This window comes from Giraffa tippelskirchi, chromosome 4, assembly GCF_054371585.1.
Source record: "Giraffa tippelskirchi isolate mGirTip1 chromosome 4, T2T-mGirTip1v1.2.pri, whole genome shotgun sequence".
In the NCBI taxonomy this organism is placed as follows: Eukaryota; Metazoa; Chordata; class Mammalia; order Artiodactyla; family Giraffidae; genus Giraffa; species Giraffa tippelskirchi.
The window spans coordinates 91,866,639-91,882,187 of NC_137278.1; the positions used below are offsets into that span (position 1 = coordinate 91,866,639).

General features: G+C 39.5%; 1 protein-coding gene across 1 annotated transcript in view; it reads right to left on the reverse strand.

Annotated features, from left to right (window-relative positions):
- Nucleotides 1–221: 221 nt before the first annotated feature.
- TACR1 (tachykinin receptor 1) overlaps nt 222–15,549 on the reverse strand; it is a 147,120-nt gene continuing 131,792 nt past the window's right edge. The window contains exons 4-5 of the mRNA XM_081595867.1: nt 5,161–5,357; nt 222–3,433 (exon numbers count right to left, since the gene is read on the reverse strand). Coding sequence (XP_081451993.1) covers nt 3,142–3,433; nt 5,161–5,357 — 489 coding nt within the window. The 3' untranslated portion in view covers nt 222–3,141. The remainder of the gene's footprint in view (nt 3,434–5,160; nt 5,358–15,549) is intronic.

Here is a 15,549-nt window from a genome sequence, read left to right on the forward strand (position 1 = left end):
GACTCTGCTGGAAACTTCACACAATCCCATACTACCTTCCCAGATCCCCACCCAGAAATTGTTCTCACATCTTGCCAACCCATTTTGTCACAAAGGTAGGAGTTTGCTGGGTGTTGGGCTCCATTCTTTTGTCTATGCAATTTGTTAGGGTTCATAGTACAACCCCATTCAGTATCTTATAGGGTGCTTAGTTTTTCTAGAGATGAGACAGATGCAAGAAGTAGTCAAAAACATACTTTATTTCTTTATGGAGATTTTTCCGGGATTCCAGGTTGGAAAGTATACAAACTTTAAGAACTACCTATCCTTGCTTACATGATTCTTCCGGAAAGCCAGGTCAATAAATTTAGCTCCCAAGTCCCCTTTTCCCAGGGTTGCACTTAGTCTTTCCAAGAAAAAGGAAATTCCACTATGTCTTAGTGCTTTAGTGGGAGATGAGGAAGATAAGAACTCCTGTCCTCTAGTTCTTCCCATTTAGTCTTCCTCCCCATCCCTCAGTTGCTATGGTCCTACTGTGTATCTATGATATACATCAATTTCTGTCTGTGAAAGAATAAGGAGGAATTGGCACAGTATAAATAGCTCACTGACAGCAACTGGATCCCACATTTTGGAAGTAACATAACAAAGATGGCCCAATGATGCCTTCTATTTTATCACTCCTGAACAGAATATCAAGGAAAAACACTTAGGAGATAAACACAGGGTGACACATTTCCATAAGAGTGAGACCCATGCACAGTACAAATCATGGTGTTTCTCACACATGGGAGAAGACAATACTTTTATCAGTTAAATGGGTATTGGAGAGTGAGTCAGTGGAAGGCTTGATGGGCTCTCTCTCTCAGAGGAAATGTTCTGCCATATTTGACACTGCCCACTCCTACAATGTGCAGTGATGATACTGTCCAACCACATTTCTTCACTTCCCCTAGATTGGCTGGTGCTCTCTTTGGAATTATCTCAAAGAGCTTCCATTGCAAAAGGCTATCTTAAGGTCTTTGACTTTGACCCCATTACATATGTTGAGTGTGGGTCTTTAGAATCCTGTGGAGAATCTGCTTCTCAACTGCCTCCATGCCTGCTGGGCAGCCTAGACCAACTAAGACTGGTGAGTTAGCAATGGCCTGTCTGATAGTCTTTCTCAAGAACAGAAGAAGCTGTGTGTCTCCAGCTCAGGGCCAAGTCCAGATCAAGTGTTCAATAATCCTTGTTAAATTCAACTCTAACCTCTTCCATAAAGAGAATGTCCCCTACTCCTTAACATTTTCTTAGGTACTTCTCATAATCATGCCAGTTCTTTATATCCCTCTGAAGTGAATAATCCATACATAGCCTGATTCTTTGTTAGAAGTATGACTAAAATGTTTTGGGCACTGACTTTTGTTGCCCCTAAATTAAGCATTCCATCCATATGTTGACACTGAGCTGGTTTCCTTAGTTTAACCCTTCTCGTTTTGGTTTGGCAAATGTGGCTGTCAGGTCCTTCTGGCTTCTACTATTGCTATACAGTTTCTTCCTGGCCTGCCAGTGCCCTAGTAGGGTTAGGGCCAGCACAGCTGGTAAAGGCTGTAAACCTGGTGTGCACCACTGTTCTCCTTCAACATGATGGACACAGGACTTGTGCATGCATTCTTCAGACCATGAGGAAGACATCTATATAGTTACATGTTGTCTCTGCTTTCAGCCACATCTGGACAAAGCACAGATCTGGAGACAGAAAGAAATTGCATGCTCACCTGCTGTAACCCCAAAACTGTGTTAGGACATGAAGTGCTCTTAGTTCATGACTCTTTGATGACCGACTCTTCTTCTTTAGGGTTTATTGACCATTCTACCTCTTTTAGGCAGGAGGCCAGCAAAGCCAGTGGCAGGAAGGAGAGATTCAGAGTCTAAAGAGAAGATGTAAGGTGGCCTCTTCCCCCAAATGTGATTGCAGGGCACAGCCTCCTCAGTCATTGAGCACCTGAGCACATGCCTAATGTTAGTATAAAGAAAAATCTGCATGAGTGCCCCTGCCCTAAGATAACCAAAAAGCCAGAGCACGGAGCCCACGTGTTTGTCTTTCCCAGTGTCATTCTCTAGCTGTGAGACCTAGCCTGCTAAGGCCTGATAGAGAGATTTAAGTTTTGACACAAAGTCCTCTGCTCTGTCAAAGGCAAAAATGTTTCAGAAGAAGGAAAGTACTCACAGTTCTAGGACAAATCAGAGAATGTCATATGTGGATATTGATACATGGTCTTAGCAGGTCTACATCTCTAAGGCTGGGCATTAAGTCACTAGACTTACTGCTCCTATTATTCAATTTTTGTTTAAACAAACATAAAACACATACAATCATTGAACTGATGAATATTAAAATTTGAAGGGACACCTAGATGATGTCATTCAGCCTCTTAGTTTTACAAATAAGGAAAGAGAGGATCAGATAAGTGTTACACAGTTCTCCTGAGTCTTGGTTCATAACAGACATTAACTAGTATCAGTGGACATATTCTGTTTTCTTTGGTGGCTCAGGATAGTCAATGGGGACATAATACAGATGAATTTGAAACTCTCAATCCCATGATACACTGATTAATTGAGATGCCAAAAGGGGCAAAAGTATACCTTATTTTCATTGGTGCTTAGAAGAGAAGGTTAAATCTTTCATTCAGATTTTAGCTGGTCTCTCCTTTCATTTACCTTATCAAGCAGAGGCTGATGCAGTGTGAGCCACCAGCTAAAGGAAAATAATCTAAGCAAGACTGAGAACACCTTTATTGAAGTAAGACAGGGTCTCTAGGCAAACAGATCAGTTTGATCTGTTGCTGCACTGCAGGAATCACCCTGAAATGAGCACATGCAATTGAAATTAATTCTAGAATCTTGGAATGGGTTGTAGAGAAAATCAAGTTTAACCTTCTCATTGTACAGGCTCAGAGAAGTCGATGATTTGTTTTGGGTCACACAGCATGTGTGTGACAAAGATATAGAAGAATGTAAATTTTTGACTCCAGAATGGAATGTTTTCCCCAAACTATTCTCAGCCTTTCAAGCCCCAAGGGTGTTTCTTATGGATTTTATACCGAAGGTTTATCCATGCATGAAAAGAAGCAAGACAAAGATAGAGGTGGGCATGCCTACTGAAAGCCCCGTGGTCTAGGAGAGCATGTTGGAGTAGAAGCTGAAGCTCTCCATCGTGGTCTTAGAGTCGCTGTGAGAGGGGTCATTGGAGATCTGGTCCAGGGATGAGGGCATGGCCTTGGGGCCTTCCTCCAGGTCTTCCTCATGGGCCCCCACCACTGTGGAGACAGTGGTCTCCAGGCGGCTGACTTTATAGATGCTGCCTTGGGTCTGGAAGTACCTAGTGGATTTCATTTCGAACCCTTCATTGTCTCCAGTACTGATGAAAGGGCAGCACCGAAAGGCATGCTTGAAGCCCAGACGGAACCTGGAAAGAGAGTGGATGGACAAGTAATGTTTGAGTATGGCCTGCTGTCAGGAGTGTTCCCACCATTGCAGAAGCTGTTTAATATGATAATATACCCAAATGAGACTCTGTCTTCTTATTTTTTTAATTAATTAATAACTGGAGATGCTAAGGGCAAAAGATTCAAAGGTCAGTCGTCAAGGTCAACTCCAGGATTAGAACCTAAGTTCGTGTGAAATGCAAGTCTGTACTGAGGGTGGCAGTTGACATATTCTGCCTCCACTGGCTCTGGGTCAGTTCAGCATCAGTAAAAATATTCACCAAGTGTTCATTATATGTACAATACAGTGTCAAGACTTAATCCTTTCAAGGGCTACTCAGTCAAGTAGCCCACTGACTTTCTACCAATCGTGTCCCTTCAATGGCCTCAGTTTCCCTGTTTTTTAAGCAGGGAGAATCAACTTTTACTTAAAAGATGTGCTGAGAGATTTAACCTAGAAATGTTTAGGCAAGTTATGAGGTTCTTAGAAGTAAGGTACATCTGTGAGTTAGACAAAGACCATTTGGACAAGTCCCAGGGAATATCTGTCTTCAAAGTCATAGTCCCTGAGTGTCTCATTCATGGAAGGCTCCTTATAGGCTGATAACTGTTGGCCATAAATGTGACAAATCTTTTACCCATCCCTCTCCTTCTCCTGTCTCCCTTTTTCACACAGAGGCTGAGGTGGTGCTCCAGATGTCTGAACTGCCACCACAGATTCCCAGCTCCCTTTTGGAGACTCTGCGCACTGTGGTGGATTCCTTATTGCGGATCACCATTCCTGATGGTTTTTTCTTTTCTTGTCTGAAGTTGGCTTCCACTTCAGGGAAGGCTCTACTGGCCCCTGTAGCCAAACAAAGGCAGAATCAGGCCTTTGAGGCTCTGACTTCTCTTTGCTTACCCTGTCCTGCTGGAAGTGCTGGAAGAAACTGGACAAAGCTACCTAAAATTTTTTTTTTTAAGATTTGTTTTTTGATGTGGACAATTTTTCAAGTCTATTGAATTTGTTATAATATTGATTCTGTTTTGTGTTTTGGTTTTCTGACTGCAAGGCATGTAGGATCTTAGCTCCCGTACCTGGAATTGAACCTGCCACCCCCGCTGCATTGGAAAGTGAAGTCTTAACCACTGGACCGCCAGGGAAGTCCCTGCCCAGATGGGATGGGAAGAGGAAAATGAGACACCAGAGAAGGTAAAAAATGCCATGTGGTGGATAACATTCGAGTGGCATCAATCTCTCTCTCTCACTCTCTGACTCATTCATTCTCTGTCTCTTTCTGCATGCACAACTCTCTGTGCATGGGATCCTTAGAGCAGATTGAACAAATTCATGAACTTGATCCAGCTGGCAACCAGATTTATGTGTATTAGTCACAGAGAGTTTTTATCTGCTCTGCACCCAACCCTCCAATACTGACTTAGTAACCAGTGTTTAAAAGTCTGAAGATTTCAAATAAGGGTATGTGTTTCTGGCTCCTCTTGGAAAGGAAAAAAGTTCTTCTCATGCTCCTATTCCTGCATGGTGACAAGACCATTTGTCTTTGTAGTCCCCAAGCAGCCAACCTAATTGAGCAGAGCCTGCTGAGAGAGAGGAGTGAGTGGGGCAGACTATAGAAAACTAATCATCATATGGTTCAGTCAGCAGGGATTCAACAGAGGAATTATTAGTTTCTTGTCCTGGGGAGAGTATGGGGAATGAGGTTCTTACCTGTCATTGAGACAGCAGTAGATGATGGGGTTGTACATGGTAGAGCTCATGGCCAGCCACATGATGGCCAGGTAAACCTGCTGAATAAACTTCTCCAGGTAGAGATCAGGGTTGATGTAAGGCAGGAGGAAGAAGATGTGGAAGGGCAACCAGCAGATTGCAAATGTGCATACAACAATGATCATCATCTTAACCACCTGGCAAGAAAGTGAGACAGGTAAGACTACCAGCACATCTTCCCTGTATAATGGTTATTTTCTCTCTTATCCTGCTCACTTACTATGCACAGTATAATATGTGATATAAAGTAACTATTGATATAATAACACCTTTCAAGTTGTTCAGTGTGGTACCAGAAGACTTTGGTTATATCAGTGATTCCCAGAGAGTGGCCCCAGGACCAGGAACATGAATATCACTTGAGAAGTTGTCAGGAATGCAAATTCTTAGACCCCATTCCAATGTAACTGAATCAGAAACTTTGAATGTGGGACTCAGAATTCAGTGTTTGAGAAGCCCTTCTGATTATTCTCATGTGCATTCATGTTTGAGAATATCATATCATACTTCTGGGCAATGGTTAGAGAAGCCAAGGGAGACCAGATTAATGAGCAAAGATTAATGAGCAAAGGGTGTTCAGGAGGAAAAGATCCAGGAATGGGGAGAAAGCAGCAGAAGGAAAAGGGCTATGAGTCAGAGTAGGTTGCTAGACTTGAAGACGCTGGGGGAGGGAAAGAGAATGGGTAGGATTTGGATAGCTGCAGCAAGGGATTGTCAGATGTTTAAAGGGAATATTCATAAAATGGCTTTATGAGTATAGGGTGATATAACCCATTCCTTTTTATTCCCAAGAAATCTTACGAGAAAGAATGACCTAGAAGATGTGTGGCCAGTATAGTAGAATAGGAAGGCAGTGGGTTCATCTCCTTGCATGGGCACACCAGAATTAACTAGTTACAAAGCAACTATATATGGGAAAAACTGAAAAATCTAGCAGAAAAGATTTTCTACAACTAAAGATATAAAGAAGGAATCACAATGAGATGGATAGGAGAAATAGAGATGCAATGTAGTAAAGATCCATACCCTTGGGAAGGTAAACCACAAATGGAAGGATAATCACAATTGCATAGTTCCTCCCCAAGGAACAAGAGGTCTGAGCCCCACACTGGGTTCCTAGTGGGTCCTGAACTGAGAAGACAACACCCAAGAATCTCTGACTTTGGAAACCACCAGGGCTTATACATAGGAGTGCAAGAAGATTGTAGGAAACAGAGATTATGTTCCTAAGAGAGCCCGAGTCATACCTACCTGCTGACCTTGAAGAGTCTCCTGGAGAGGCAGGAGGCAATTGGGACCACCTCTAGGGATGAAAATACTGGTGGCAGCCATTTTAGGGAGTTCATTCTACCGTGAGGACATTGGTTTTGGCAAATGTCATTTTGGAGTTCTCCTTTTAGCCTATTAGATCTGGGAGCTTACCCACACACCAGTGGGCTGATATCAGCCCCAGAGCCCTCACTGACCCATAGCCACATGCCCTAGAACCTATCCCTGTGCACTAGTGGGCCAACAGTCACCACACAAGGCAGGGTCTGGCAGTGAACTGGTCTGGCAGCCTCACCTACAAGCATGCCCACAGTAGACAGATCCACCACAACAGAAGGGTGCACACAACATGCATAGGGGGCACCCTTAGAGCATATGGCTCTGCTGACCAGAGAGGAGTGTGCTGCTGGATCCCACCGGACAGCTCCAACATAAAGCCACTCCACCAAGGTCAGAACATGTAATCAACTTACCTGATACATAGAAATAAGCACAGAGAAATAAATACACGCAATTTAAGCTGGCTTAAAACTCAACATTCAAAAAACGAAGCTCATGACATCTGGTCCCATCACTTCATGGCAAATAGATGGGGAAACAGTGGTAACAGTGGCAGACTTTATTTTGGGGGGGCTCCAAAATCACTGCAGATGGTGACCGCAGCCATCAAATTAAAAGATGCTTACTCCTTGGAAGGAAAGTTATGACCAACCTAGACAGTATATTAAAAAGCAGAGACATTACTTTGCCAACAAAGGTCCGTCTAGTCAAGGCTATGGTTTTTCCAGTAGTCATGTATGGATGTGTGAGTTGGACTATAAAGAAAGCTGAGCACCAAATAATAGATGCTTTTGAACTGTGGTGTTGGAGAAGACTCTTGAGAGTCCCTTGGACTGCAAGGAGATCCAACCAGTCCATCCTAAAGGAGATCAATCCTGAGTATTCATTGGAAGGACTGATGCTGAAGCTGAAACTCCAATACTCTGGCCACCTGATGTGAAGTGCTGACTCATTTGAAAAGACTCTGATGCTGGGAAAGATTGAAGGCGGGAGGAGAAGGGACGACAGAGGATGAGATGGTTGGATGGCATCACCGTCTCAATGGACATGAGTTTGGGTAAATTCTGGGAGTTGGTGATGGACAGGGAGGCCTGGCGTGCTGCAGTCCATGGGGTCACAAAGAGTTGGACATGACTGAGCGACTGAACTGAACTGAGCTGAACTGAACTGAAGGAATTCCATACAGTTCTCCATAGTGGCTGTACCAATTTACACTGGAAACAACAGTTTAGGAGGGTTCCTTTCTCTCCACACTCTCTCCAGCATTTATTGTTTGTGGATTTTTTTGATGATAGCTATTCTAGCTGGTGTGAAGTGATATCTCATTGTAGTTTTGATTTACATTTCTCTAATAATTAGCAATGTTGAACATCTTTTCATATGTCTCTTGGCCATCTATATGTCTTGTTTGGAGAAATGTCTGTTCAGGTCTTCTGCCCATTTTTTGATTGGGTTGCTTGTTTTGATGCTGTTAAGCATTATGAGTTGTTTGTAAATTTTGGAGACTTATCCCTTGTTGTTCACATCATTGGCAAATATTTTCTACTAATCTGTGGTTTGTGATTTTGTTTTGTTTATCGTTTCTCTGCTGTGCAAAAGCTTTTGAGTTTAAGTTGGTCCCATTTGTTTATTTTTGTTTTTGTTTCCATTATTTTGGGAGATGGATTGAAAAAGATGTTGCTGTAATTTATATCAGAGAGTGTTCTGCCTATGTTTTCCTCTAGGAGTTTTATAGTGCCCAGTCTAACATTTAGGTCTTTGTGTGTGTGTGTGTGATATTTTTTTAATTTATTTTTTAATTGAAGGATAATTGCTTTACAGAATTTTGTTGCTTTCTACCAAATATCAACATGAATCAGCCATAGGTATCCATATGTCCCCTCTCTCTTGAACCTCCCTCCCATCTCTCTCCCTATCCCACCCCTCTAGGTTGTTACAGAGCCCCTGTTTGAGTTCCCTGAGTCATTCAGCAAATTCCCATTGGCTATCTATTTTGCATATGTTAGCGTATGTATTTCCATGCTACACTCTCCATGCATCTCACTCTCTCCTTCCACGCTCCCCCTACACTATGTCCATAAGTCTGTTCTCTGTGTCTGTCTCTCCACTGCTGCTCTGCATATAAATTCATCAACACTATCTTTCTGGATTCCATATATATGTGTTTGTGTACAATATTTATCTTTCTCTTTCTGACTTACCTCCCTGCGTATAATAGGATCTAGTATCATCCACCTATTAGAACTGACTTAAATGTGTTCCTTTTTATGGCTGAGTGATATTCCATTGTATATATATACAAAGAAGTTGTACTACAACTTCTTTATCCATTCATCTGTTGATGGACATCTAGGTTGCTTCCATGTTCTAGCTATTGTAAATAGTGCTGCAATGAACATTGGGGTTCATGTATCTTTTTTGGTTTTGGTTTCCTCAGGGTATATGCCTAGGAGTGGGATTGCTGAGTTTTAGTTCTAGTTTTTTAAAGGAATCTCCATACTGTTTTCCATAGTGGCTGTATCAGTTTACATTCCCATCAACAGTGCAAGAGAGTTCCCCTTTCTCTACACCCTCTCCAGCATTTATTGTTTGTAGACTTTTTGATGATGGCCATTATGACTGGAGTGAGGTGATATCTCATTGTAGTTTTGATATGCAGTTCTCTAATAATGTGTGATGTTGAGCATCTTTTCATGTGTTTGTTAGCCATCTGTATGTCTTCTTTGGAGAAATTTCTGTTTAGGTCTTTTCCCTTTGTTTTGATTGGGTTGTTTGTTTTTCTGGTATTGACTTGTATGAGCTGCTTGTGTATTTTGGAGAATAATCCATTGTCAGTTGTTTCATTTGCTATTACTTTCTCCCATTCTGAGGGTTGCCTTTTCACCTTGTTTATAGTTTCCTTTGCTGTGTAAAAGCTTTTAAGCCTAATTAGGTCCCACTTGTTTATTTTTGCTTTTATTTCCATTACGCTAGGAGATGGTTCATAAAGGATCTTGCTTTGATTTATGTCATCGAGTGTTCTGCTATGTTTTGCCTATGAGGGTTCTGCCTATGTTTTCCTCTAAGAGTTTTATAGTTTCTGGTCTTACATTTAGGTCTTCAATCCATTTTGAGTTTATCTTTGTGTATGGTGTTAGGAAGTGTTCTCATTTCATTCTTTTACGTGTAGCTATCCAGTTTTCACAGCACCACTTATTGAAGAGGTTATCTTTGCCCCATTGTATATCTTGCCTCCTTTGTCAAAAATAAGGTACACATAGGTGCATGGATTTATCTCGGGGCTCTCTATATTGTTTCTTTGGTCTATATTTCTGTTTTTGTGCCAGTACCATAGTGTCTTGATGACTGTAGCTTTGTAGTATAATCTGAAGTCAGGAAGATTGATTCCTCCAGCTCCATTCTTCTTTCTCAAGATTGCTTTGGCCATTTGGGCTCTTTTGTGTTTCCATACAAATTGCTTAATTATTTGTTCTAGTTCTGTGGAAAAATACCCTTGGTAGTTTCATAGGGAGTGCATTGAATATATTTGGATCTTTATGTAGTGTCCTTTCTTATCTCTTGTAATATTCTTTATTTTAATGTCTATTTTGTCTTATATGATGGTTGCTACTCCAGCTTTCTTTTGATTCCCATTTGCATGGAATATATTTTTCTATCCTCTCACTTTCAGGCTATATATATCTTTAGGTCTGAAGTGGGTTGCTTGTAGACAGCATATATATGGGTCTGTTTTTTATATCCATTTATCCAGTCTGTGTCTTTTGGCTGGAACATTTAATCGATTTACATTTAAAGTATTTATTGATGTATATATTCCTATTGCCATTTTCTTAATTGTTTGGGGTTTGTTTTTGTCACTGCTGATGGTGATTGCAACCATGAAATTGAAAGACACTTGATCTTTGGAAGAAAAGCTATGACAAACCTAGATAGCATATTAAAAAGCAGAAATGTTACTTTGCCAACAAAAGTCCGTAAAGTCAAAGCTATGACTTTTTCAGTAGTCATGTATGGATGCGAGAGTTGGACCATAAAGAAGGCTGAGCGCTGAAGAATGGATGCTTTTAACTGTGGTGTTGGAGAAGACTCTTGAGAGTCCCTTGGACTGCAAGGAAATCAAGCCAGTCAATCCTAAAGGAAATCAATCTTGAAAATTCATTGGAAGGACTGATGCTAAAGCTGAAACTGCAATACTTTGGCTGCCTGACGTGAAGAGCTGACTCATTGGAAAAGACCCTGATGCTGGGAAAAATTGAAGGCAGGAGGGGAAGGGGACGACAGAGAGTGAGATGGTTGGATGGCATCACTGACTCAATGGACACAACTTTCAGCAAGCTCTGGCAGATGGTGAAGGACAGGGAAGCCAGGTGTGCTGCAGTCCATGGGATTGCAGGGTTGGACATGGCTGAGCGACTGAACAACAAATTGTCATTTTCTTAATTGCTTGGGGTTTGTTTTTGTAGATCTTTTTCTTCTCTTGTATTTCCTACTGTATAAGTCCCTTTAACATTTATTGTAAAGCTGATTTGGTGATAGTAAATTCTCTTAACTTTTGCTTGTCTTTAAAGCTTTTGATTTCTCCATCAATTTTGAATGAGATCCTTGCTTAGAGTAATTTTGATTGTAGATTTTTCACTTTCAGTATTTTAAATATATCCTGTCATTCCCTTCTGGCCTGCAGAGTTTCTAGTGAAAGACTAACTGTTAAATGTATGGAGTTTCCTTTGTATGTTACTTGTTGCTTTTCCCTTGCTGCTTTTAATATTCTATCTTTGTCTTTAATCTTTGTTAGATTGATTAGTATATGTCTTGGCATGTTTCTCTTTGGGTTTTTCCTGTATGGGACTCTGTGCTTCTTGGACTTGATTGACTATTTCCTTTCCTGTGCTGGGAAAATCTTCAACTCTAATCTCCTCAAAAATTTTCTCATACCCTTTCTCTTCTCTTCTTTTTCTTTGAATGTTGGTGCATTTAATGTTGTCCCAGAGGTCTCTGAGACTATCCTTAGTTCTTTTCATTCTTTTTCTTTATTCTGCTCTTCAGCAGTTATTTCCACCATTCTATATTCCAGCTCACTTATCCGTTATTCTGCCTCAGATATTCTGCTATTGATTCCTTCTAGAGTATTTTTAATTCCAGTAATTGTGTTGTTTGTCTCCATATGTTTATTCTTTATTTCTTCTATATCTTTGTTAATTGAGTCTTGCATCTTCTACATTCTATTTTTGAGGTTTTGGATCATCTTTTCTATCATTATTCTGAATTCTTTTCTGGTAGTTTGCCTATTTCCTCTTCATTTATTTGGACTTGTGTCTTTCTAGGTTGTTCCTTCATTTGTGCAGTATTTCTCTGCCTTTTCTTTTCTTTTTTTAACTTACTGAGTTTGAGGTCTCCTTCTCCCAGGCTTTGCGGCTGAATTCTTTCTTCCTTTGGTTTCTGCCCTTGTAAAACTGGTGCAGGGGTTTGTGTAAGCTTCATGCAGGGTGTGACTTGTGCTCGCATTCTCCTGGAAGGGGGTGAGTGTTTTTATCCTTCTGATGGGCAGGGCTGAATGAGGTGGTAATTTGGTCTGCTGATGATTGGGTTTGTATTTTTGTTTTGTTTGTTGTTTGGATGAGGCATCTTGCACAGGGTGCTATTGGCAGTTGGGCGATGCTTGGTCTTGTATACAAGTGGTTGCTTTTGTGGTAGTCCTCACTATTTGATACTCCCTAGGGTTAGGAGTTCTCTGGTAGTCTAGTGTCTTGGAGTCAGTGCTCCCACTCCAAAGGCTCAGAGTTTGGAGATTCTCCAGGGAACAGAGATTGCAAAGGTGGTTTGGTATGGCATTAAATGGGATTAAAATGAATATACAAAAATGAGAAACAAAAGACATACCCCAGACCAATAGCAATTACAAAATCATGCAAAGAATAACTAAAATAATAGAATATACACACATACATATACATCCATAAACAAACCAAAAACAATAATACAAAAAAAGTACAATAGATAGACCTGTTGAACAAAGGAAACCAAAAATGATATCCACTGGTTAAGAACAAAGCTAACTAAAGCACAAACTGGAAAACAAAACTAAAACAGGTGCCAAATGGGGAATAAAACAATGAAAACAGAACAAACTAACCATATGGTGAGAAAAAGAAAGAAAAGAACAAAAGAATAGAAGTGTAAAGTTAAATAGAAGTAGATAAAGAATACACACAGGTTTGTTGCATTTCTATATACTACTAATGAACTATCAGAGGAGAAATTAAGAAAAGAATCCCATTTACAACTGCATCAAAAAGACTTAAATATTTAAGGATAAACTGAACCAAGGATCTAGAAGAATTATACATGGAAAACTATAAAACATTGATTAAATAAATTGAAGAAGACACAAACAAAAATCAATATAGACCAATATATAGCATGCTTACAGATTGGGAGAATTAATATTGTTAAAATGACCATACTACTCAAGGCAACATATAATGTAATTTATCAAAATATCAAAGACAATCTCACAGAACTAGAACTAATAATTCTAAAATTTATATGGCCACACAAAAGACACCAAATAGACATAAAAATCTTGAGAAAGAAGAACAAAGCTAAGGATATTATGCTCCTAATTTCAAATAACTATGCTAAAATCTATAGTAATCAAAACAGTATGGTACTGGCACAAAGCAGACACAGAGCTCAATAGAATAGAATAGAGATTTCAGAAATAAATCCACATTCATACTGTCAATTAATCTATGAAAACAGAGGCAAGAATCTACAAGGGGGAAAAGAAAGCCTCTTCAACAAAATATGTTGGGAAAGTTGACTGCTGCATACAAAATAATCAAACTGGATCACATTGTCACATAATGAGTGGACATAAAATCAAAGTGGATGGAATAAATAAATTCAAAGTGGATGAAAAGCTTAAACGAAAGACCCAAAACCATAAAACTTCTAGAAGAAAACATAAGCACTACCCTTTTTGACACTGGTCTTAGCTGGTTTTTTATTTGTCTCCTCAGGTAAGGGAAACAAAAGCAAAAATAAGCAAGTGGGACTACATCAAAGTGAAAAACTTTTGCACAGTGAGGGAAACCACAAACAAAGCAAAAAGGCTGCCTACTGAATTGAAGAAGATATTTGCAAACAATACATCTGTTAGGAGATTAATATCCAAAATATACAAAGAACTCATGTAACTCAACATCAAGAAAACCATACAACTGCATTAAAAAATAAGCAGTGACTTGTATAGATGTTTTTTTTCCAAGAAGATATACAAGTGGCCAAATGGCACATGTAAAGATTCCCAACATCACTAATCAATAGGGAACTGCAAACCAAACCACAATGAGATATCACTCACATGTATCATAAGGCTATATCACAAAGACAACAACTAAGTGCTGGCAAGGAAAAACTGTTAGTGGAAACCGAAGCTGGTGCAGCCACGCTGGAAAGCAGTATGAAGATTCCTTAACAAATTGAAAATAGAACACCATATGATCCAGCATCTCCATTTCTGGGTATTTATCCAAAGGAAACAAAGACACTTTGAAAAGATACATGCACCCTGATATTCATAGCAACATTATCTACAATAGCAAAGATATGAAAGCAACCTAAGTGTCCCCTGATAGAGGAATGGGTATAAAAATGTATATACACACAATAGAATATTACCCAATCATTAAAAATAAAAGCTTGTCATTTGGGACAACATGGATATATCCAGAGGGTATTATTCCAAGAGTAAGTCAAATACCATATGACTTCACTTATATGTGGGCTCTGAAAGCAAAACAAAGAAACAAAACAAAAGCAGATTCATAGATGTAGATGAATAAAAGACTGGTTACCAGAAAGAAGGGGGATGGACAGGTGGATGAAGGGTGAGTAAGGGGTACAGACCTCAAGTAAGTCACGGGGATATAATAAGCTACATAAGGAATATGGTCCAAAGTATTTTAATAGCTTTGTGTAGGGACAAACGGTTACTGGAATTATTGTGGTGATAATGGATGTAAATGGCCAATCATTATGCAATACACCTGAAACTAACTACTATTGTAAGTCGACTATATTTCAATAAAAAAGAAAAGCTATCTAGCATCTGCACAATGAAATACTATGCAAAGAAGTACTAAAAGGGGGGGGGAGAATGAGAAAGCTGTTTCTATATTGAGTTTTGAAGATTTTGTAGATACTATTAAATTTAAGAATGAGGAGAAGAAAAGTGCGTATTTACTATTTATGTAAAAAAGAAAAGAATATATGTTTATTTGGCTTATAAATACATTGCAATATCTGAAAGGATTAATAACAAATAACAGTGGTTACCATGATGTGTGTGCGTGTGTGTGTGTGTGTGCATAGATGCATAAACATTTGGGAAGTCGGTAGACAGAGGACCTAGAAAGGAGTGAGCCTTTTCATGGTAAGACTCAATATATTTTTTGACTTTTAATTTTCAAACAATTTAAGACTCCCAAGAAGTTGCAAAAATAGGACAGAGAATTCTCAGGTACCCATCACAAAGCTTCTCCCAGTGATACCATCTTACATAGCTATGCCACACGATCAAAATCAAGAAACCGATGATAGTACAGTACTATTAACTAAACTACAGGGTGTATTTGGAATTTGCCAGCTTTTACATGCACTTTTTTGTTGTATAGTTCTATGAAATTTTATCATATGCAGAGATAAGTAAAAAATCCACAGTAATCAGGATACAGAACTGCTCCATTATCACAAGGAAATTCACTCATGCAATCCCTTTGTAGGCAGATTCTTCCCCCAGTACTAATCCTGGCAATTCCCAGCTGTTCTCCATCACCATAGTTTTGTTTGTTTTAGTACTTTTTGATGTTTGAATGAAATGAACTTATTATTTTGTCAAATTGTAATAACTAAAGAGAACTGAATAGCTCTTCATGCTTCTGTAGTTAAATATGTGTGCTTGTGTTTTAATGAATTGACACTTTTCTGTTAGTTTTAAGG